This window comes from Mizuhopecten yessoensis, unplaced genomic scaffold (assembly GCF_002113885.1).
Source record: "Mizuhopecten yessoensis strain PY_sf001 unplaced genomic scaffold, ASM211388v2 scaffold716031, whole genome shotgun sequence".
Classification (NCBI taxonomy): domain Eukaryota; kingdom Metazoa; phylum Mollusca; class Bivalvia; order Pectinida; family Pectinidae; genus Mizuhopecten; species Mizuhopecten yessoensis.
Window position 1 is genome coordinate 15,578 of NW_018479913.1, and position 22,898 is coordinate 38,475.

The 22,898-nt window shown below is 39.7% G+C and overlaps 1 protein-coding gene across 2 annotated transcripts in view; it reads right to left on the bottom strand.

Moving 5' to 3' along the window:
• Positions 1-731: 731 nt before the first annotated feature.
• Positions 732-22,898, bottom strand: part of LOC110441561 (trichohyalin-like) — a 92,260-nt gene continuing 70,093 nt past the window's right edge. For both annotated transcript variants that reach the window (XM_021484745.1, XM_021484746.1), the window contains exons 17-27: positions 21,158-21,305; positions 20,197-20,816; positions 19,284-19,535; positions 18,460-18,567; positions 17,060-17,296; positions 14,967-15,062; positions 10,934-12,273; positions 9,020-9,227; positions 8,447-8,522; positions 7,473-7,623; positions 732-7,129 (exon numbers count right to left, since the gene is read on the bottom strand). In XM_021484745.1, coding sequence (XP_021340420.1) covers positions 5,758-7,129; positions 7,473-7,623; positions 8,447-8,522; positions 9,020-9,227; positions 10,934-12,273; positions 14,967-15,062; positions 17,060-17,296; positions 18,460-18,567; positions 19,284-19,535; positions 20,197-20,816; positions 21,158-21,305 — 4,608 coding nt within the window. In that variant the 3' untranslated portion in view covers positions 732-5,757. The remainder of the gene's footprint in view (positions 7,130-7,472; positions 7,624-8,446; positions 8,523-9,019; positions 9,228-10,933; positions 12,274-14,966; positions 15,063-17,059; positions 17,297-18,459; positions 18,568-19,283; positions 19,536-20,196; positions 20,817-21,157; positions 21,306-22,898) is intronic.

The window sequence follows — 22,898 nt, forward strand, 5'->3', positions numbered from 1 at the left end:
ACACATAACAGTTACACAGATCTGTATATAGAGTTTTATTATAATGTGGATCTGTGGGTGACATCATCATATACAAATATACAAATAAATAATTTACATATAAACAAATAATGATACGTCTGAAGTTCTATCTGTGCCATCATTATGTTTTCAATTTCTGTCAATCATCATGAGAGTGGTGACATAACAAAAATATTGAAACAATTATTATATTATCATCATTGAAATATGCAGTTTCGAGTTACACACATTTTGTTTTGTGTCATGTATACAGTGAAGCCTGTACATTCTGGAGTTGGTGGTTCTGTGTTATACTAAACACAATATCAGTGTCACTCTGGTCATTGACCCTTGTCTAGTCTCACATACTCCCTCAAGGGTCCTCAAGCTCAGTCTAATACAAGGATGTTTGCTGAACTCGGTTAACTCATTCATTTGAAACTGAAATCAGGTATTTACTCCTATAGAAGGTCAGGTATTTGAGATTAGTTTATAACTAACATGTACTAAGCCACTCTGCTCATTGAGCCTAGTTTAACATTGTTAAACTCACTTTGGGTTGTTCTCCTACATACTGTAAGGAGACAATCTACCCGGAGTCCAGTTTGGCCTCCTGACTCTTAAAGTTAAAAACAGTTCTTTTCTCTTACCCTGGACAGGTGTATCCGCCACCTTTACCGATGTGAGATTTCCTTGTCTCACCCTAGGGTCGAGACAGAGGGATTTCCCTATTCATAACAATGGTATGATGTCACATCAACAATACAATGACGTCACATCAACAGAGTAAGAGAAAAAGAATCTTCATGATCATCCCCTTGAGGGTGAGAGAGGGGAATCTCAAGACAATCCTCAGGGAAAGATTCCTAAGATGCCAAACACTCGGCACAGCCTTGTGTTTGGCAACTTAATCTCCTCCCTCAAGTTGAGATTCCCCTATCTCACCCCCAAAGAGATTCTATTAATCTCACAAAGTCACTGTTTAGACTCACTGGGATAACCATGTTTAATTGAGTTTGATTTAGGTTTTACCATCCCAAGTAACTAATCAGTGGCTGAGATCAAATTATCTAACCATTTAGCCAGGATTGGAGTAAAGTCGAAATTACCAGGGAGGTACTTGTGACTTGTGTATTTACCTCCCCTTCGAAATGAGTTCCCTGACACAACTGTTCATCAACGGAGAACTCTCCAGCAGACTACAGCTGGGCTGACTGGAGCAGTCAGGGTGAAATATCCTGCTCATCAAGCCTAGGCCTGGTGTGTTGACCTTGACCCGTTAGGAGTGGTGTTCTATCACACCACACCGTCTACTTTTTGTGAGGATCTATACTAATAAATTAACTCTAAGGGAGACAACTCATGACTACTAACAAAACGAAATGCCACATATTTAGGAAACACCAACTCAAAAATGCCAAGGTTTGACTACATAAATAATTGAAATACATTTCAGCAAAAGATTTGTGGAACTGGAGATTGCTAATTAAGATAATTTAACTGCATCATGCAGATGTTTATAAAAGTACTTCATAAATAAATCTATTCTCTCAAGTCTACAAGTAAAACATGGTTAAGCTGCCCATACTTTCTCCTTTATTGTTTTAAAGGATTATTTCATTAGACTCCTTCACTAAAATGTTGTTGATGAAATTGTGACAAATAGTGGCAGTGTAGCACTGTTTTACTTTGTATCACATGACAGCAATGTAGTACAGCTAGAATTGTGTAATTAACTTACACAGCAGACACGCCTCTATTGACGAGTAACTTACACAGCAGACACGCCTATATTGACGAGCAGTACGATTTTCTGTATAGGAGTATTTCATGAAGCTGACAAATAATTACAGTGTTAGAAATTAAACATTGGACACTATACAACGGACAAATACACACTATATAATCACTGTGTAAAATGGACGGAAACATTTTTGTTATACTCTAAATGTACTTATTTTAGCGCACTCAAATATTTTAGCACATTATCAAATTTTAACAGGTTGGCCTATTGATGAATAAGCACAACCAACAATATGCAATAATGAATAATATATTCAAGATCTTTGATTGACACATCATAATTTAGTGCAATAATCAAAGCGTGAAATGTGGTAAAATAAAAGTACCACAAAAATATACATGTTTACAGTTACTATAACACCTGAGGTCATAAAGATATAAAGGACGGATTTTACTCAACTACAGTTAGAGGTCTTTATATCAATGTGCGTGTTGGTGTGTGCAGGGTAAGTAGGGGTTGTCTCCCTTTGTGTGTCTGTGTGGGTAGGGTAAGTAGGGGTGGTCTCCCTTTGTATGTGTGTCGGTGTGTACAGGGTAAGTAGGGGTGGTCTCCCTTTATATGTGTGTCGGTGTGTACAGGGTAAGTAGGGGTTGTCTCCCTTTGTATGTGTATCGGTGTGTACAGGGTAAGTAGGGGTGGTCTCCCTTTATATGTGTGTTAGTGTGTGCAGGGTAAGTAGGGGTGGTCTCCCTTTGTATGTGTGTCGGTGTGTACAGGGTAAGTAGGGGTGGTCTCCCTTTATATGTGTGTTAGTGTGTGCAGCGTAAGTAGGGGTGGTCTCCCTTTATATGTGTGTCGGTGTGTGCAGGGTAAGTAGGGGTGGTCTCCCTTTATATGTGTGTCGGTGTGTACAGGGTAAGTAGGGGTGGTCTCCCTTTATATGTGTGTCAGTGTGTGCAGGGTAAGTAGGGGTGGTCTCCCTTTATATGTGTGTCGGTGTGTACAGGGTAAGTAGGGGTGGTCTCCCTTTATATGTGTGTCGGTGTGTGCAGGGTAAGTAGGGGGTGGTCTCCCTTTGTATGTGTGTCGGTGTGTGCAGGGTAAGTAGGGGGTTGTCTCCCTCTGTATGTGTGTCGGTGTGTGCAGGGTAAGTAGGGGTTGTCTCCCTTTATATGTGTGTCAGTGTGTACAGGGTAAGTAGAGGTGGTCTCCCTTTATATGTGTGTCTGTGTGGGTAGGGTAAGTAGGGGTTGTCTCCCTTTATATGTGTGTCAGTGTGTACAGGGTAAGTAGGGGTGGTCTCCCTTTATAAGTGTGTCGGGGTGTACAGGGGAAGTAGAGGTGGTCTCCCTTTATATGTGTGTCGGTGTGTACAGGGTAAGCAGGGGTGGTCTCCCTTTATATGTGTGTCGGTGTGTTCAGGATAAGTAGAGGGGGTCTCCCTTTATATGTGTGTCGGTGTGTGCAGGGTAAGTAGGGGTTGTCTCCCTTTATATGTGTGTCAGTGTGTACAGGGTAAGTAGAGGTGGTCTCCCTTTATATGTGTGTCGGTGTGTACAGGGTAAGTAGAGGTGGTCTCCCTTTATATGTGTGTAGGAGTGGGTAGGAGTGTGACCTAGTTACCAAGGCTGGAAACATCTGAGGACATTGATGTAAAAAGACAGTTTTCAATGGTTTTTCAAAAGTGTCTGTAAAGAGAATTTTAAGTATTCATAAAGAAGAATTTCAAGTTTTGGTACACAAACTGCTATGATGTTATCAGTGAAAAGCTTTGTAAAACAAATGAACATCTGGGCATTACAAGGTTAATAATAAGGTAGACAATCAAGGTACTAACAATCACCAGGTCCTTGGTTGTCCGCCCACAGTGCTATAAGTCTAGATTTGGTCCTTATGTTACAGGCAGGGGGAGGGGGCAATAGAATGTGACATGTTGATATGTTTGATTAGATGTTTACATGTTCTGCACCAGTAATATGCATATACACCAATACTGCACCGTTTAACATGATATTCACACAGAATTTAAAATACAACATTGTACTACGCTAATTCATTGTTTTCTTGTTTGATTTGTATGGCAAGACTGCAAACCCGTCCTGTTGCCAATGAATTATAGACAAAAACACATCAAAATGAAGAATTGTTCTTGAAAAATGGAGCTTGCAAGCAATGAAAAAATTTCTTCAACACAAAAATGAAGCAGAATGCTATTAATCATAGTGAAATCATCGCCTTAATTAAGATTTAGTTCTAGAAAAGAGCTAAGAAGTAAGTAATCCATTTGATCTAGCCTAACATGGCTACCAGAAGACAGAGAAACATTTCCTTACATTACATGACAGTGTTGTAACTTACATGTACCATGCCAACAATAGTGATCAGGCTAGCACTCAACATAAACATGTAGGAACTGTTCCTATATTTTAAGATCGTATGATTTCATCTGAAAGAACTCAAAATATGTCATTTATAGGGCCATTTTGTCTCTAGGGGGGGTTATTGAGCATGCAGAATCTCCCCTATGGAAGTGAAAAAAGTTGGCAAGAATATATGTAACAGGAAATATAATTCTATTTTTTTTTATAATTCTTCAATTTAAATGCAAAGAATATCTTCATGTTAGAAGTTAAGTGAGGAATCTCTATACTAATAAGTGTGGCCTGACAATGGAAACAAGAGAATGCCATCACACATTGGCAGATTGATCAGCTGACTGGCCGTCTATAACACATAGTATAGGACCAGCTAGATAACCTCTACTGAAGCCTGGTATCATGTTCTATAGATATAGCTATATAGACCTAACAAAAATACTCATAATATTAATATTGAAGACAGAATAACATTCCATGAAAACCAAATATGTTCCTTTTTACTAGTAGTGTGAGAGTTATGTACCTTCCTTTTTACTAGTAGTGTGAGAGTTATGTACCTTCCTTTTTACTAGTAGTGTGAGAGTTATGTCATTCCTTTTTACTAGTAGTGTGAGAGTTATGTACCTTGGATATTGGAAAGCTTCATATTGATATATATTGTGCTTATTACAGGCACATCAAACTCCAATATTTAAAGAAAAAAATTGAAAAGAAAATTGAATAAGTATTTTCTGGGACTCAAACAATTCACTACTACAAAAACACACTGAATATGCTCCTATGTCACATTCACCTTCAGAAAAATAATCAACTTTATAATTTGACTTGATGTATTAAACTTAAAGTCTCCATACAAACATTTGAAAACCGAAAAATAACTATGTATATATCACAGACGTTTCCTCTAAATATTTACACTGGTAACAGAGCAATCTGTTAAATCATTTGTCAGACTTACACATTTCTGCCTCAACACATCCTTACATATATCATGGACCTACTGCCACTAATACCGCGTATATATAAAGTCTACAGTCTACAATTGTCCTACGGTTAATCCTACATATACTGTGGCTAATTAACTAGAACCAGCACTTACCTACTCGTCTAGTTACGATACGACTACTTAGATCTTACTTCCCTTCTTACTGGTACAATTACAAATCTGGGACCAAACCTTCTTAAAAATGAGTCTAAATCTTTGAATTCAATGATCACTTATTCACAACTAATCTAAAGGAATATCTTCATTTGTTTTACTGAACATCAACAGTCTTAAAACAACTTATAATGTTAACAGAGATGACTGGTAACGGAAGACATATATTTAGGTACTGACTACCCAACAAAGGTATTTAAACAGCAAACTGATCAATCATCTAGTGATTCCTGTCTGACAATACTCTAGTCTTTGATACTCAAACCCTGGCACTTCTCTACCAAACTGATCAATCATCTAGTGATTCCTGTCTGAAAATACTCTAGTCTTTGATACCTAAACCCTGGCACTTCTCTACCAAACTGATCAATCATCTAGTGATTCCTGTCTGACAATACTCTAGTCTTTGATACACAAACCCTGGTACTTCTCTACCAAACTGATTAATCATCTAGTGATTCCTGTCTGACAATACTCTAGTCTTTTATACTCAAACCCTGGTATTTCTCTACCAAATGTTTCACAGGCTGTTGGTATCGGTAACTATTGTAACGTTTTTCAATATCCCAGGGTGCAGATTTGGTGACCTCACGACTTCTTGGACCCGAACTTTGCGACCTTTTCTCCGTAACCTTTTGACCTCTTCTTGGTGTGCCCACGGGAGACTCGCCAGCATCGTGATTACTGGTGTTGAGGCGTTCTGGGGAGGGATTGAACTTACGAGGTGACGTGCGGTCCAACCCTAATGTGTTTAGACCAACATCAATGCTATAGGCCTTGCGTTCCAACACTTCCAGCTCAGGGTCAGTGATTGCCCGAAGGTCATCATGTGAGGCACTTGTGCTGTCCTTGATGGGAGAAGGTGAACGGTATTTCGCTAGGCCATCCCTGAGGGAAGTGTACTTGTAATTACTGAAGCGGTAGTCAGTACGCGGCTGGTCTGTCCCGAGTTCTGGCTCCGACACGGTCTTATACAGGGACACATTGCCGTGATGTTGTGTATTCTGGGGACGTGGGTCAACAGCCACAAAGGAAGAGTTGGATGAAGATGATCGGTGTTCGTTGGACGGAGATAGAAATCTGCTTGGCAATTTGTTATGATGATCACTATGGTCAGTCTGGCGTCGGCGCGTGGTGATGAATGACTCTGGGTCGGAGTTGTCACTGGAGGAGATGGGAGATACAGTACGGAAGCTGACTAGCTTGTGTTTACCATTGATACGCGAGCCCGGTAAACTCCTAGTACGACTGTGACGCTCCTCCAGGGCACGACTCAATGTTACTTCCTTAGTCTGGCCCCGTGGAGCAGGAATTCTATCTTTAGGGGGAAGCATTGACCCATTGTTATGGCGGTCTACAGTCCGTGCACTTTGAGGGCGTTGTGAAGAACGGCTATTGTGAGGATGTTCTGATGTGTGCCCACTGTGGGTTTGATCGGCGGGTGCTCGGTTGTTGCGAATAATCCCACGCTGGGTACCGTATGATTCATCAGTGTGGGTATTGACTGGTGTATTCACTGAGCTGTACCCATTATGTGAGCGACGGTCAGTCTGTACACCGAAACGGTCAGTCTGTACACCGAAACGGTCAGTCTGTACACCGAAACGGTCAGTCTGTACACCCCTGGGAGTCCGTGTCTGGTCAACGTTACTGACTGATCCACTGTATACACCATTATTGACCCTCGACCCCTGGGATTCATGTATGTGTGACCCCTCAACTTCTCTTGTTGGGGTCGGTGTAGATGACCTTGATGACCGTGGACTCGTTGACCTTGACAGTGGTTTATCAAAAGAGATGACATCCAAAGCCTGCTCAATATCAGCAAGCTTGGCTTCAATGTTGGCTCTGAAAAATATCATCAAAAACTCCTAAATGTAGATATATATCTTTATACTGGATTCATGATGGATACAATTTTACCACACTGATGAAAACATGTATCATTATAGTACTAGTTTATCAAACAGTAAACTAAAATTTAATAATTTAATTGGAAGAAAACAAGAGCACCTGGAGAAAACCCATGTGGTCGGGCAGGTGACCCCATACCTTTTTCGTTCGGTCAGTTTAAGGTCAAAAGTTTAAACCATCAGGTTTGAAAATGAAACCAAAAATGTTGGCAATCTATGGTACTTTCCAAAATAACGAAATATGATTTTTCCTGCAGTTGTTGTATAAGAACACCTACCCCATGATTTCGTTTTGTAGTATTTTGCGAACATTCTCCATGTAGATCCGCTTGAGTTCGGAGAGCGTAGTGTTGCGTTCTTGAGCCATCTCACACCGGACCGTCTCCGCTGCTCGCATATTGGTCTCTGTGATGTGTCGCATAACATCATCTATAACACATTATCAGGGGCTCATACTAATATCATCTATAACACATTATCAGAGGCTAATACTAATATCATCTATAACACATTATCAGGGACTCATACTAATATCATCTATAACACATTATCAGGGGCTCATACTAATATCATCTACAACACATTATCAGGGGCTCATACTAATATCATCTATCACACATTATCAGGGCTCATACTTATATCATCTATAACACATTATCAGGGCTCATACTAATATCATCTATAACACATTATCAGGGACTCATACTAATATCATCTATAACACATTATCAGGGGCTCATACTAATATCATTTATAACACATTATCAGGGGCTCATACTAATATCATCTATAAATCAATATTGTTTTCAATCACATCAACTAACATAAATCGCTGATTTATCATAGATTCAAAATAACCTCCACCACAGCCCAACCTTGGTTATATATAATCCCTAGTTGTAGTTTATTTGAGCTATAACATTACATGAACCTTTTACTATATTGCTGCCTTTCATGGTGAGTAAGTTGGCTAAGACCAAGGAGTTTGTAAATTCATTGCATTTATACTAGCAGTTCCTGTATGACTAAAAAGAATCATAAATCTTAGCAGAGGAACTTTTACATTATACAGTAGGTAAGAGTGTATTCAGAATTTTCAATCTTGAGACATAATCTGGATGTTTTTTCATATAGAAGTGCACAAGGTAAGACAAAACATCTGATAAATGTGGGGGTTGATGTATTCTATTTGTGAAGAGTTATTTCCCCTGTGGAGTTTATACACCTCTGATGTAGAGTTAGCTGCCCTGACCTTTTATCTTGTTGACTGTATCTAGGTACTGCTCCCTAAGTTCCATCACACCTTGCTCATCGTCCTCAGAGTCAGTCTGAAAAAACCAGTCAAATTACATAATTAGCAAAGACCTCAAATTACAGTAACAATGTACTCTATTAAAGATGTTCTAAAGGGATTCTGTCAAGGAAAATCAGGGCCTAGGGGGTTTTGTATGAATATTAAAAAGCAATGCCAAATCAATCCTGATTTTTTGTGTGAAAATATCTAACCAGATTTTAACATACAAATACCAAGACAGACTTTCCTGTCTCAAATTACAAAGCTGGATCCCATAGTAGAAATGCTTTCCCAATCATATAGAAGACACACTGTTGGCCATTACACTAACATCAATCTAGTGACAAAATAAGCATGTCTAGAAGGGTTCTGATAGTGTTACTTCATCTAGAAGTACATTTATGACATTATTAATTCATGTTGGAGGGAATGCTTCTCCTCAGTACCAGTATACTTCTGCAAAGTTGAGGGCCTTTTAAGACCATTCTTCCTAGTCTAGAAGTGCATTTAAGACATTAGTTTGTTTAGTACCTGTACTTCTATGGAGTTGATGTCTTTCTGAGGTTGTTCCTCGTTGACCTTTAACCTCATGCCCTCCACCTGCGACCGGAACTGTTTCTTCATTGCGTCGAGCGCCACGAGGTGGGCTTTCTGCATGTCCACCATCTTGTTCTTCATGGTCTCCATAGCCATGCTGTTCTCCATCTCCAGCGATTTCTTCAGCTTGTCAATCTGAGACCTAAGCAGAAAGAGGAATGAAATGTACATTACACATTGTAGATTTCTCAATTAAGGGAACTGGGGCACATTTACTCTCACCAGGCTTGATATAACAGTGTTATGTACATGTTTTTCTCATGAAATTAATATTTGCACAGTGTATGTAGAATTCACTGACGACATGTTTGTCTATGGTGTATTATTCTTATTACATTTCTCCTGCGATAATGTGTCTTTTACTGTCTGTATTATCAGCTGATCGTCAAGAAAGGTCAGGTGATGGAAACGAAATAATCTGTGATGAGTAACTCGACCTGTCACCTAAAATAGCCTTGTCACATGGCAGACATGTGTGTGGTTGAAACTGACAGAAGTACCTGAGCCAAGTAACATATATATGTGTAGGCCCCCTGTTATAATCACCAATAGTTTAGGTTAAATGATTTTTTAACCAAATTCAAACCATTTTTTAGGTATCAATATTTTATTTACAGGCATATTTTCAATTAGCTTAATTCATTTTGGCTGGGCCATGTATACAAATTGACATTGTGATTCTAATTTGTGATTTAGTTATGGGTCTTATTTTTATTGAATACAAATGCACAAATGAGTGTTTCATATTGTATACATGCATAGACAATGCTAAACATGTAAACATAAGAACTGAGCAGCATTTTAAGAGTTATAGTAGTATAACTTAAATCAGTTACATCGTCTATAAAGCAATTTACAATGGGACTACATACCTGTAGTGTTGTAACATACCTGTAGTGTTGTAGTGTTGTAACACACCTGTAGTGTTGTAGTGTTATAACCTACCTGTAGTGTTGTAACACACCTGTAGTGTTGTAGTGTTATAACCTACCTGTAGTGTTGTAACCTACCTGTAGCGTTGTAGTGTTATAACTTACCTGTCGTGTTGTAGTGTTGTAATCTACCTGTAGTGTAGTAACCTACCTGTAGTGTTGTAACCTACCTGTAGTGTTGTAACTGCTACCTGTAGTGTTGTAGTGTTGTAACACACCTGTAGTGTTGTAGTCTACCTGTAGTGTTGTAACTGCTACCTGTAGTGTTGTAGTGTTGTAACCTACCTGTAGTGTTGTAGTGTTGTAACCTACATGTAGTATTGTAGTGTTGTAACCTACCTGTAGTGTTGTAGTGTTGTAACCTACCTGCAGTGTAACCTACCTGCAGTTTTGTAACCTACCTGTAGTGTTGTAACATACCTGTAGTGTTGTAGTGCTGTAACCTACCTGTAGTGTTGTAGTGTTTTAACATACCTGTAGTGTTGTAGTGTTTTAACATACCTGTAGTTTTGTAACATATCTGTAGTGTTGTAACCTACCTGTAGTGTTGTAACATATCTGTAGTGTTGTAACCTACCTGTAGTGATGTAACACACCTGTAGTGGTGTAACCTACCTGTAGTGTTGTAGTGTTTTAACCTACCTGTAGTGTTATAGTGTTGTAACCTACCTGTAGTGTCATAACTGCTACCTGTAGTGTTGTAACCTGCCTGTAGTGTTGTAGTGTTTTAACCTACCTGTAGTGTTGTAGGGTTGTAACCTACCTGTATGTTGTTGTGTTGTAACCTACCTGCTGTGTTGTATTGTTGTAACCTACCTGTAGTGTTGTAGTGTTGTAACCTACCTGTAGTGTTGTCGTGTTTTAACTTACCTGTAGTGTTGTAACCTACCTGTAGTGTTGTAGTGTTGTAACTTACCTGTAGTGCTGTTTGGCGTCAGTCAGGTGTTTTTCTGCTTGCCTCAGTCTGTTGTTGGTGTCCTCCTGACGCTGTTTCTGACTGACCATGTCGCGACGATATGCAGATTCCATGCCTCGGATGTTCTCCACCAGACGACTCTTCTCATCCTCGACCTTGGTGATCTTGTCCTGGTGCTTTTTCATCTCGACCTGTAACCTCTCTATCTCTGACCTAAGCTTACTAACGTTCTCAACCTCAGATGTCAGGCGTTCAATCTCGGTCTCTAGACTAGCCAGGCCTTCCTTCTCCTTCTCTAACTTCTGTACCTCGAACCTTAGTTTGTTGACCTCCTCGACCTCGGTCTGAAGTCGTTCCATCTCAGCCCTCAGGGCAGTGATGTTAGTGTTCTCCGCCTGAAGTCGTGCGACCTCAACCTTCAGCTGACTCATTGTGTTAGTCTCAGCCTCCAGCCTGGCCACCTTTGCCCTGAGCTTATTCATGCCGGCATTTTCAGCCTCAAGTCGATCCACATTTGCCCGAAGATGACTGATCTGTTCGTTCTCTGTCTCCAGTCGTTCTACCTCCGCGCGCAGCTTTGTGAACACTTCCGCCTCTATGTGAAGCTTCTCGATCTCAAACTTGAGCTTGCTTAGGTCTTCATTCTCACTCTTTATACTGTCCATCTCATTGAGTATTTTCTCTCTCTCTTCCATTAACGACTGTTTCTCAGCCAGGAGGGACTCGTTTTTATTGACCAGTGTCTGACACACCACCTTGGCAGACGACAGTTCCTCCCTTTGAGCCTGAAACTCACGCAGTACTTTAGACTGTTCAGCCATCTTTGAATTTAAATCCTGAACTTCCTTCACATACCGCTTGGTCTCCTCGAACATTTGTGCCTTCACCTTCTGAACCTCAGTCTTTACTTTGTTGTTTTCTTCAATACCAACCTCCTTGTCAGTTCTAAGGGCAAGCAACTCTACTAAAATCTTTTGATTTTCAATTTTTAAAGTTTCAAGTTCCAAAACAAGATTTTGCTTTTCCTTACAGATTTTGTTATTTTCATCTTTCAGCTTTTTGATTTCAGTTTCCAACACAGCGGTTTTATCTATCACTTTCTCCCGTTGATCTGGGCGATTACACTCCAGATCAAACTTCTGTTGCAGGCTGGCCGTCTCTGCCTCAAGCCTCCGCTGGTACGCAGACTCAAGCTCTCCACGCAGTTTCTCCACTTCCTGTGAAAGGTGAAAGTCAGCTTGCTCCAACAATGCATCTCTCTCCTGCACTTCCTGTTCCAGCCGCCACTTCTCTTTTTCAAACATTTCACGCTCTTTCTCAGTCGGTCTGTGGTACGTGGGCTGAAACACACGAAGTTACTATATAAGGATTGTCATGTAATCACACGTCTATTCTTTATCATCACTAGTCTGCAGGTTTCTCCAATTTTGTGACTATGAATGAAATTTCACTAATTTCTTTTTTCAATTTTCCCATCGTTTTACACTAAATGCTGGATTGTACCAGTGAAAAAAAGTTCTGTACAACAAACCTGTCCTTCTTTTTTAATGGAATTAAATACAAGAGGCCCAGGGGCCTTAATAGCTCACCTGGTATTTTATTTTTCAATTCAAAACCTGCTGAGTACCATTCAGGTTTATCAAAGGAGTACTAGAAACAAAGTTGCAAGAAGGAGGGCACATCTTCCATTTATAAAAATTCAATTCCCTTTGCCCAAAGATTCTCTAGAACATGTTTGGTTAGGTTAAAATCCCTTCAATGGTACAGAAGGAGAAGTTTTCGTCTATTTCCCCTAATGGGCCCCACTCATCTGCCCCAAAGAAGGGGGTCAACACACCTCAGTTTAAACAAAATTGATTCTTTTGTCCCTAAGCATGCTTCAGACTGCATTTGGTTTAAATCCCTTCACTTGTATATTAGGAGTAAACAAATCCTCTATTTCCCCTATTGGGCCCTGCCCCTATGCCCCCAAAAGGGCCCACATCCTCCGTTTATACAAACTTGAGGCTCCTTTGTCCAAAGATGTTCTAGAACAAATTTGGATAAAATCCTTTTATTGGTTGAGAAGAAGAAGATATTTAAAGATTTACCTATTTTCCCCCTATTTGGCCCCGTCCCTCTGCCCCCAGGGGGAACATACCCTCCTCTGATCCTAGATGCTGAGACTACTGTCTATAACTCTAGCTCCTCTAATCCTAGATGCTGAGACTACTGTCTATAACTCTAGCTCCTCTAATCCTAGATGCTGAGACTACTGTCTATAATTCTACCTCCTCTAGTCCTAGATGCTGAGACTACTGTCTATAACTCTAGCTCCTCTAATCCTAGATGCTGAGATTACTGTCTATAACTCTACCTCCTCTAATCCTAGATGCTGAGACTACTGTCTATAACTCTACCTCCTCTAATCCTAGATGCTGAGACTACTGTCTATAACTCTACCTCCTCTAATCCTAGATGCTGAGACTACTGTCTATAACTCTACCTCCTCTAATCCTAGATGCTGAGACTACTGTCTATAACTCTACCTCCTCTAATCCTAGATGCTGAGACTACTGTCTATAACTCTACCTCCTCTAATCCTAGATGCTGAGACTACTGTCTATAACTCTACCTCCTCTAATCCTAGATGCTGAGACTACTGTCTATAACTCTACCTCCTCTAATCCTAGATGCTGAGACTACTGTCTATAACTCTACCTCCTCTAATCCTAGATGCTGAGACTACTGTCTATAACTCTACCTCCTCTAATCCTAGATGCTGAGACTACTGTCTATAACTCTACCTCCTCTAATCCTAGATGCTGAGACTACTGTCTATAACTCTACCTCCTCTAATCCTAGATGCTGAGACTACTGTCTATAACTCTACCTCCTCTAATCCTAGATGCTGAGACTACTGTCTATAACTCTACCTCCTCTAATCCTAGATGCTGAGACTACTGTCTATAACTCTACCTCCTCTAATCCTAGATGCTGAGACTACTGTCTATAACTCTACCTCCTCTAATCCTAGATGCTGAGACTACTGTCTATAACTCTACCTCCTCTAATCCTAGATGCTGAGACTACTGTCTATAACTCTACCTCCTCTAATCCTAGATGCTGAGACTACTGTCTATAACTCTACCTCCTCTAATCCTAGATGCTGAGATTACTGTCTATAACTCTACCTCCTCTAATCCTAGATGCTGAGACTACTGTCTATAACTCTACCTCCTCTAATCCTAGATGCTGAGACTACTGTCTATAACTCTACCTCCTCTAATCCTAGATGCTGAGACTACTGTCTATAACTCTACCTCCTCTAATCCTAGATGCTGAGACTACTGTCTATAACTCTACCTCCTCTAATCCTAGATGCTGAGACTACTGTCTATAACTCTACCTCCTCTAATCCTAGATGCTGAGACTACTGTCTATAACTCTACCTCCTCTAATCCTAGATGCTGAGACTACTGTCTATAACTCTACCTCCTCTAATCCTAGATGCTGAGACTACTGTCTATAACTCTACCTCCTCTAATCCTAGATGCTGAGACTACTGTCTATAACTCTACCTCCTCTAATCCTAGATGCTGAGACTACTGTCTATAACTCTACCTCCTCTAATCCTAGATGCTGAGACTACTGTCTATAACTCTACCTCCTCTAATCCTAGATGCTGAGACTACTGTCTATAACTCTACCTCCTCTAATCCTAGATGCTGAGACTACTGTCTATAACTCTACCTCCTCTAATCCTAGATGCTGAGACTACTGTCTATAACTCTACCTCCTCTAATCCTAGATGCTGAGATTACTGTCTATAACTCTACCTCCTCTAATCCTAGATGCTGAGACTACTGTCTATAAATCTACCTCCTCTAATCCTAGATGCTGAGACTACTGTCTATAACTCTACCTCCTCTAATCCTAGATGTTGAGACTACTGTCTATAACTCTACCTCCTCTAATCCTAGATGCTGTGCTCACTGTCTATAACTCTACCTCCTCTAATCTTAGATGCTGAGACTACTGTCTATAACTCTACCTCCTCTAGTCCTAGATGCTGTAGTTTCTCCTGTAAACGGGATTCCTTCTGCTTCAGGGACTCGATCTCCTCTGCGTATCGTCTCTCAAGATCCGTCTACAAAACAGGTACCACAAACAGTTCTTAATAGTTCAAAGCCAAATCGGGAAGATTATGATTCACAAAATAGGACAAACTACATGCCCTTAGAATGCATGACCAACACTAATAAACATAGACACTTACTTAAATTTTGTGATTGAACTTGGACACCTATCTTTTATTTTACTAAATTCTGAAGAAAAAAAAATGTATATAGCTTAGTTTTATGAAAAGTATATTAGTCCTTGGCTGTGACACCAGACAAGACTGGATCGTGTTTTATAGTATGCCAAATTGATGCCCATTCTGACTGTTTCCTATACACAGAACACACACCAACATGTATATGCAGAGCCCTCTACCATAGCACTCCCTTCAGAGGACACTGAGGAAGTGTACTGTGATCAGCAGGTCTTGGCTGACCTTTCAGCTGAGATGTCATTTACTGCTGCCTCAAGTCCAGAATAGACTGGATGGGGATTACAGGCATATAGCTGATTTTATCTATCTAATCTGTTCAGAGCAGCGGGGTCAAACTTTTCCTGTGTGTGTTGTTGATGACTGTAGACAAACCTTTCCTGTGTGTGTGGTTGATGACTGTAGACAAACCTTTCCTGTGTGTGTTGTTAATGACTTAAGACAAACCTTTCCTGTGTGTGTTGTTAATGACTGAAGACAAACCTTTCCTATGTGTGTTGTTAACGACTGTAGACAAACCTTTCCTGTGTGTGTTGTTAACGACTGTAGACAAACCTTTCCTGTGTGTGTTGTTAATGATTGTAGACAAACCTTTCCTGTGTGTGTTGTTAATGATTGTAGACAAACCTTTCCTGTGTGTGTTGTTAATGATTGTAGACAAACCTTTCCTGTGTGTGTTGTTAATTACTGTAGACAAACCTTTACTGTGTGTGTTGTTAATGACTGTAGACAAACCTATCCTGTGTGTGTTGTTAATGACTGAAGACAAACCTTTCCAGTGTGTGTGGTTAATGACTGTAGACAAACCTTTCCTGTGTGTGTTGATAATGACTGTAGACAAACCTTTCCTGTGTGTGTGGTTGATGTCTGTAGACAAACCTTTCCTGTGTGTGTTGTTAATTACTGTAGACAAACCTTTCCTGTGTGTGTTGTTAACGACTGTAGACAAACCTTTCCTGTGTGTGTTGTTAACGACTGTAGACAAACCTTTCCTGTGTGTGTTGTTAATTACTGTAGACAAACCTTTACTGTGTGTGTTGTTAATGACTGTAGACAAACCTTTCCTGTGTGTGGGGTTAATGACTGTAGACAAACCTTTCCTGTGTGTGTGGCTAATGACTGTAGACAAACCTTTCCTGTGTGTGTGGGTAATGACTGTAGACAAACCTTTCCTGTGTGTGTTGTTAATGACTTAAGACAAACCTTTCCTGTGTGTGTTGTTAATGACTTAAGACAAACCTTTCCTGTGTGTGTTGTTAATGACTAAGACAAACCTTTCCTGTGTGTGTGGTTAATGACTGAAGACAAACCTTTCCTGTGTGTGTGGTTAATGACTGAAGACAAACCTTTCCTGTGTGTGTTGTTGATGACTGTAGACAAACCTTCCCTGTGTGTGTGGTTGATGACTGTAGACAAACCTTTCCTGTGTGTGTGGCTAATGACTGTAGACAAACCTTTCCTGTGTGTGTTGTTAACGACTGTAGACAAACCTTTCCTGTGTGTGTTGTTAATGACTTAAGACAAACCTTTCCTGTGTGTGTTGTTAATGACTGAAGACAAACCTTTCCTGTATGTGTTGTTAATGACTGAAGACAAACCTTTCCTGTATGTGTTGTTAATGACTGTAGACAAACCTTTCCTTTGTGTGTTGTTAATGACTGTAGAAAAACCTTTCCTGTGTGTGTTGTTAATGACTGTAGACAACCCTTTCCTGTGTGTGTGGTTAATGACTGTAGACAAACCTTTCCTGTGTGTGGGGTTAATGACTGTAGACAAACCTTTCCTGTGTGTGTTGTTAATGACTGTAGACAAACCTTTTCCCGCGTGTGTTGTTCCCGTGCAGCTCGCAGCGCCTGTGTCAGAGTGTCGTGGTGTTCCGCAGTAAACTTTTTGTAGTCTCTTTCACACTGATCTTGTATATCTTCCATCGCCTGTTTACGATCCGTATCCTTTAGGCGAGCGAGATCGGCTCGCTCCGTTTGCCAGGTCTCCTCCCTCTGTTTCAGATCCTGCTGTAGACGATCACTCTGGGACTTCAGCACCTCAATCTCCTACACAGAAATGACATATGACATTATTAACACCTTAGAAAGACTTTGGGAGATTTTAGTTATTTCAGCTGCAGAAATGTTTTAGAGATTTTAGATCAAGGTGTAGTAGTCAAGGAGAGATAAAGAGGTCTGAATAACTTTTCATTTACTTTTTGAAGCATCAAAGGACTAGGGATTTAGATTTAATTTTTATATTCATGATCTGGAATAAATAAGGTACACAAACATGAAATTTCAAATTCATCTGACAACCGGTATAGGAGATATGGCATAACAAAGAGAGGTATAGACCCGCATTATTCGTAGTAAAATGTGTGAATATCGTTGGTTGTCTGCTATTAACGTTGAAAATTGGCCATTTTGTAGCTAATTAATTAAACCCTCCTCAATTTCTGAAATCATCCGCATGCAACAAACAAATAAATATTTGACATGCTTAAACATTGTCATACCAGTGTTCATTCTTAGAAAGGATTTTTTGGCTTTATTTCTGCATGCTAACTGTCCAAAAACACCATATTTTGGCCATTTCTACATAGCAACACAATTTTATTGCTATCATGGTGGGGCATCTCAATGACCCATACTGCTACAAGTCCTTGCAAACTAGAATGTTTTCTGTCCCAAGTCCTGGCAAACTAGAATGTTTTCTGTCCCAAGTCCTGGCAAACTAGAATGTTTTCTGTCCCAAGTCCTGGCAAACTAGAATGTTTTCTGTCCCAAGTCCTGGCAAACTAGAATGTTTTCTGTCCCAAGTCCTGGCAAACTAGAATGTTTTCTGTCCCAAGTCCTGGCAAACTAGAATGTTTTCTGTCCCAAGTCCTGGCAAACTAGAATGTTTTCTGTCCCAAGTCCTGGCAAACTAGAATGTTTTCTGTCCCAAGTCCTGGCAAACTAGAATGTTTTCTGTCCCAAGTCCTGGCAAACTAGAATGTTTTCTGTCCCAAGTCCTGGCAAACTAGAATGTTTTCTGTCCCAAGTCCTGGCAAACTAGAATGTTTTCTGTCCCAAGTCCTGGCAAACTAGAATGTTTTCAAGTCCAACTGTAACTTACAATAGCCTCATGAAACAGCCAGTATATTGTGACCTAGTACTGAGACAATGAGGTAGGACCTAACTTTACATGGAAGAGAGGCGCCTGTGATAAAAACCTTCAGGTTTACCTCTTTGAGTACATTACTGGAGAGTTCTGAGGAGGAGAGATTGGCCGATACCTCAAGGTCCCTCTCCCGACTCCAGTCTGTCCGCGCCTCGTCTATCGCCAGGGATACCTGAGAAACAGCCATATTTTATGGAGATGCAACAGCAACATTCTGTTCAACGTTAATTGTCTCATACAAAGAATAGTCACTGGTAAAAGACAGTTGTTCCTCTTTGAACAAGATAGTTAACTCCACAAAGGGCTAAACGTGTCAAAATATATAAAAACATGTAGGTTTAATATATGAAATCTTCTTGAATGGGTTTTTAAGAGGAATTTCATTAGGTATTAATGGATTTCCTGGTACTAATGGTACAATGTACAACCAAACTACAATTGTATTTTGAAGGATAATGTATGGTTACAGTATATTATCTGTAGTTGTCCAACACTGAAAAGTTTTTAATTGCTGGATATTTTCTCATAACCCTATTTCTATGACTTCCAGATAAAACTAATAGCCCCTATATCAAACTTGACTATTTTACCCTATTTACAACCACTGGGTACAACCACTGGGTATATGTTAGGAGATTACCGAATATAACCAAATTTTCTTCCTGGTTGTAGATCTTTTCCCCCCAATTTCATTATTGTTTTACTGTGACAACTGAGTCATAAACTTAGGTATGACATGTGACAGTCAATAACAATGATATCAAGTGTTTGTTTGTCAAGTGAAATAAATACCAGTAGTAGATATTTTAGATCTGAGGCTCAGCCACTATTTGCCCATTGATACAGATTTTTCCTATCTCTCCTATCTGTACATGTTGTGATAAATACCTCAGCAGAAATGCGCTCCTGTGTTTGCTCCTCCATTGACTCGCGTATTTTCTCCACACTAAGCTCGTGCGACTCCTCCCAGGCCTGTTTGGCCTGCTCCAGTATCATCATGTTCTTCTGCTCCTGTTCCCTGATCAATGTGGCTTTCTCCTTGACAACTTGTTCCTGATGTGTGCTCTCCCACTTGGCTCGCTCCTTCTCAAGTCGCTCCCGCTCGTTTTTCTCTTGTTCTCCTTGTAGAAACAGCCTCTCCTGTTAACAGGGTACACCACATGATAAAACTAGAGACAGTCTCTCCTGTTAACAAGGTACACCACATGATAAAACTAGAGACAGCCTCTCCTATTAACAGGGTACAACACATGATAAAACTAGAGACAGCCTCTCCTGTTAACAGGGTACACCACATGATAAAACTAGAGACAGGGTACACCACATGATAAAACTAGAGACAGCCTCTCCTGTTAACAGGGTACACCACATGATAAAACCGTGCATAAAGTCAACCACCAGCAACTCTGATGTATCAAGCACTATACTTCTCACAATAATTTTGGAAGAAAATAAAAGAGCATTTTATATGTATTTCTGTTTTTCTCTTGAGTGCACTTCAATCTTATAGTGTTGCCTCTACAGGTAATACACTGTACTACCTAATATTGGTGTTTCTGACATGACCTAAAGAGGGGTTTCTATGATACAGGAAATGTTCAGCCTTATTTTATTTCTCATTTTTTTGTCTTGAAACATAATATTATATTCAACAAACTGAACCTTTTCAATCATGATAAATATAGAAATATATTGGTTCTTAAAGCACAAGGGCCAACGAATCTAAGTCTGAAGTTTCTGTCAATCAGACTTTAAACAAAACAGGTTGACACCCCCTCTGTATATATACTACGGCACTCACCTCCTCCAGTCGTTCCTGAATCTCGTTACTTTTTCTCCGGTTCCATTTCTCTTTCTCATTGTGTATTTTTTTCTGTGTCTCCAACTCATTATTTTTCTCCCAGTCTTTCCTAGCATCATCCAGCCTAACCTTGACCTCTTCCTCTAACCTGGCCTTGACCTCTTCCTCTAGTCTGGCTCTGACTTCTTCTTCCAGTCCAACCTTGACCTCCTCTAACTTCAATATGACCTCCATTCCAACCTTCTCTTCTAATTCCTTATCCATCTTCTTCTTCAGTTCCTCAACTTTCTTCTCCATTTCTTCCTCAACTTTCCTCTTTGACTCCTCATCAACTTTCTTTTTAACCTCATCTTCCATTTTCTTCTTCCATTTGTCAGATTCCTTTTTCACAGCCGTTTCCACATCCAGTTCTGTCTTTGTCTTGGCCCGCGACTTCTCCCTCTCTAGTGACCGCCTCATCTCAGATTGATTGTCTTCAATCCACTTTGTCCGTTCTGTTTCGAGGCGCTGTGTGTACTCAGTAGCAAGCTTTGACTCGATGGCCTCCCGTTCTGATTGCAGCTGCTTTTTAAGTTCACTCTCAAATGACAAACGGCGCTGAGCTGTCCACTCTTCCTTGGCTGTAACAAGCACATAACAATTAAAGTGAATTCAGGGTTTTTTATTTTTGGAATATTTTTGGACCAGAGCCTATTCCTGTGGTGAACTACATCTATCTTGGTTCATTGAAACAAAGCAGATTTCATTTGAATTTTTAATTTCAAGAAAACTATTCATTTACAGCAGTCAGAGAATATGGCAAAATTATCTTTATCTTTTTTGTGAGACTGTGCAAAGGATCTTTCCTAATCCAACGAGGAATGGGACAATTTCTGCCAAAACAATCTAATAATGCTACTCCAGTAGTACAAGAGTCGATCTCCGACTGTACCAAGTTCTCTAACTTTATCTAATATTGTACCTTGTTGTAGGCGAGAGTCGACCTCCGACTGTACTGAGTTCTCTAACTTTATCTTCCACTCCGTCTCTGTCAGTTTCACTGCCTTCTCTACTGCCGTCTGCTTCGCACTTCTCTGCTCCTCAAACCAGGCCACCTTAGCTAGGGCAACCTACAACAGAATAGACGGAGATTACCGTAAATATCAAACCATAGGACTGAGCTAGCTAGCCAGGCCACCTTACAAGGGCAACCTACAACAGAATAGACGGAGATTACAATACATATTAAACCATAGGACTGACCTTGCCAGGTCAGGCTAGTTATCTCCCTTAGCTCCAGGAAATCATTGCTAGAACAAAAGAATAGGGACAGATAATTGTTCGGCGATTTTCACTCAAAACTAAGTCATCTTTGCATGGAAAAGCTTCTACAGCAGAGAAAGTTTATCCAAACTTACACAAAAAGAAGACATAGGATGGCTCAGATAAACTCAGAACTAAAGCAAACTATGTATTAGGGGACACGTCTGAAGTTTGAATAAATGAAATTCTGGATATTTAGGGAACAAATGATTGTTGTTCTACTGTAGCTAACAAAAAACAATGGTGGAGGCGGGGGGGGGTTGTTCTTTTTTCAAACATAATCATGATTTATTTATTGATTTTCCTACTAAAATCAATGGCAACAGAATTGATGATTTCAGCCATACAAATAAACCTGAATTTTAAATGAAGTGAAAAGTGAAAAAATGAGAATTAACATGCATTGATTTTAGTAGGAAAATCAATAAATAAATCATGATTATGTTTGTTTTGTTACGTCTAACATTGATAATCAGCATGTCCTCAGTTCTATACTATACATGTCCTCAGTTCTATACTATACATAGAACTCTGATGGGAATTTCTGGAAATACTGAAGCACTGTAGTCAATGTTATTGTATCTTTCTTGTGCCTCAAGGTAAGGTTCTATACTATTTTTGGTCTCTCGTAACTCTTTAAGACTGGCTTTCGTCATCTGTTTTATTATATTTTATTGTATCATAATAGAGATCCTTAGCCAGAAATTCCCATCAGAATTCTATGTATAGTATAGAACTGAGGACATGCTGATTAAATTCAAAGTCAAATTCTAGACATGATGTGTTAAAACCAAAAACGTTGTGTTTCATCATGTTAAGGTATAGTGTTGGTGGATATCTCACAAAAAATGCATTCCTTTTTTTGTTGTTTTAGAAAATAAGACAATTTTTCTGTTTATCTGATTGCATTTTCATAAAACAATTATAAAGCTTAATTGATAGAAGTAATCAAGTGTTACCTGGTGTGTGCCGCTAGTTTGCCCCTCTAACACAATAAATGTAGTAGGCAGTGTGTCACCTCACGTAGCTGTCACAGTTATAACACATGGACTCTACCCACCCCGGTCAGGAATGCCTCACTGGCCACCAGCAGGTTTTATGTATTATTTTTAGAATTCAACATTATTGCCCAGACCTGTCCAATATCATAATTACAGCACCATAATTTCCACAGAAATATGAAGTGTGTATTACAAACAGAAGATTCAATGGAGTGTTGTCTAGTGTTTCAGTTGTTGCATTAGTTTGTTTGACAGAAATCCCAAGTATTTACCTCAAACTTACTTAAGCTTTATGATAAATATTTAAATCAAAAACAGATTTAAAAAAAAAGAAAAATTAATACCAAAATTAAAATTAAAAAAATCAAGTTCTAGCTTGTATTTAAAATCATTATAATT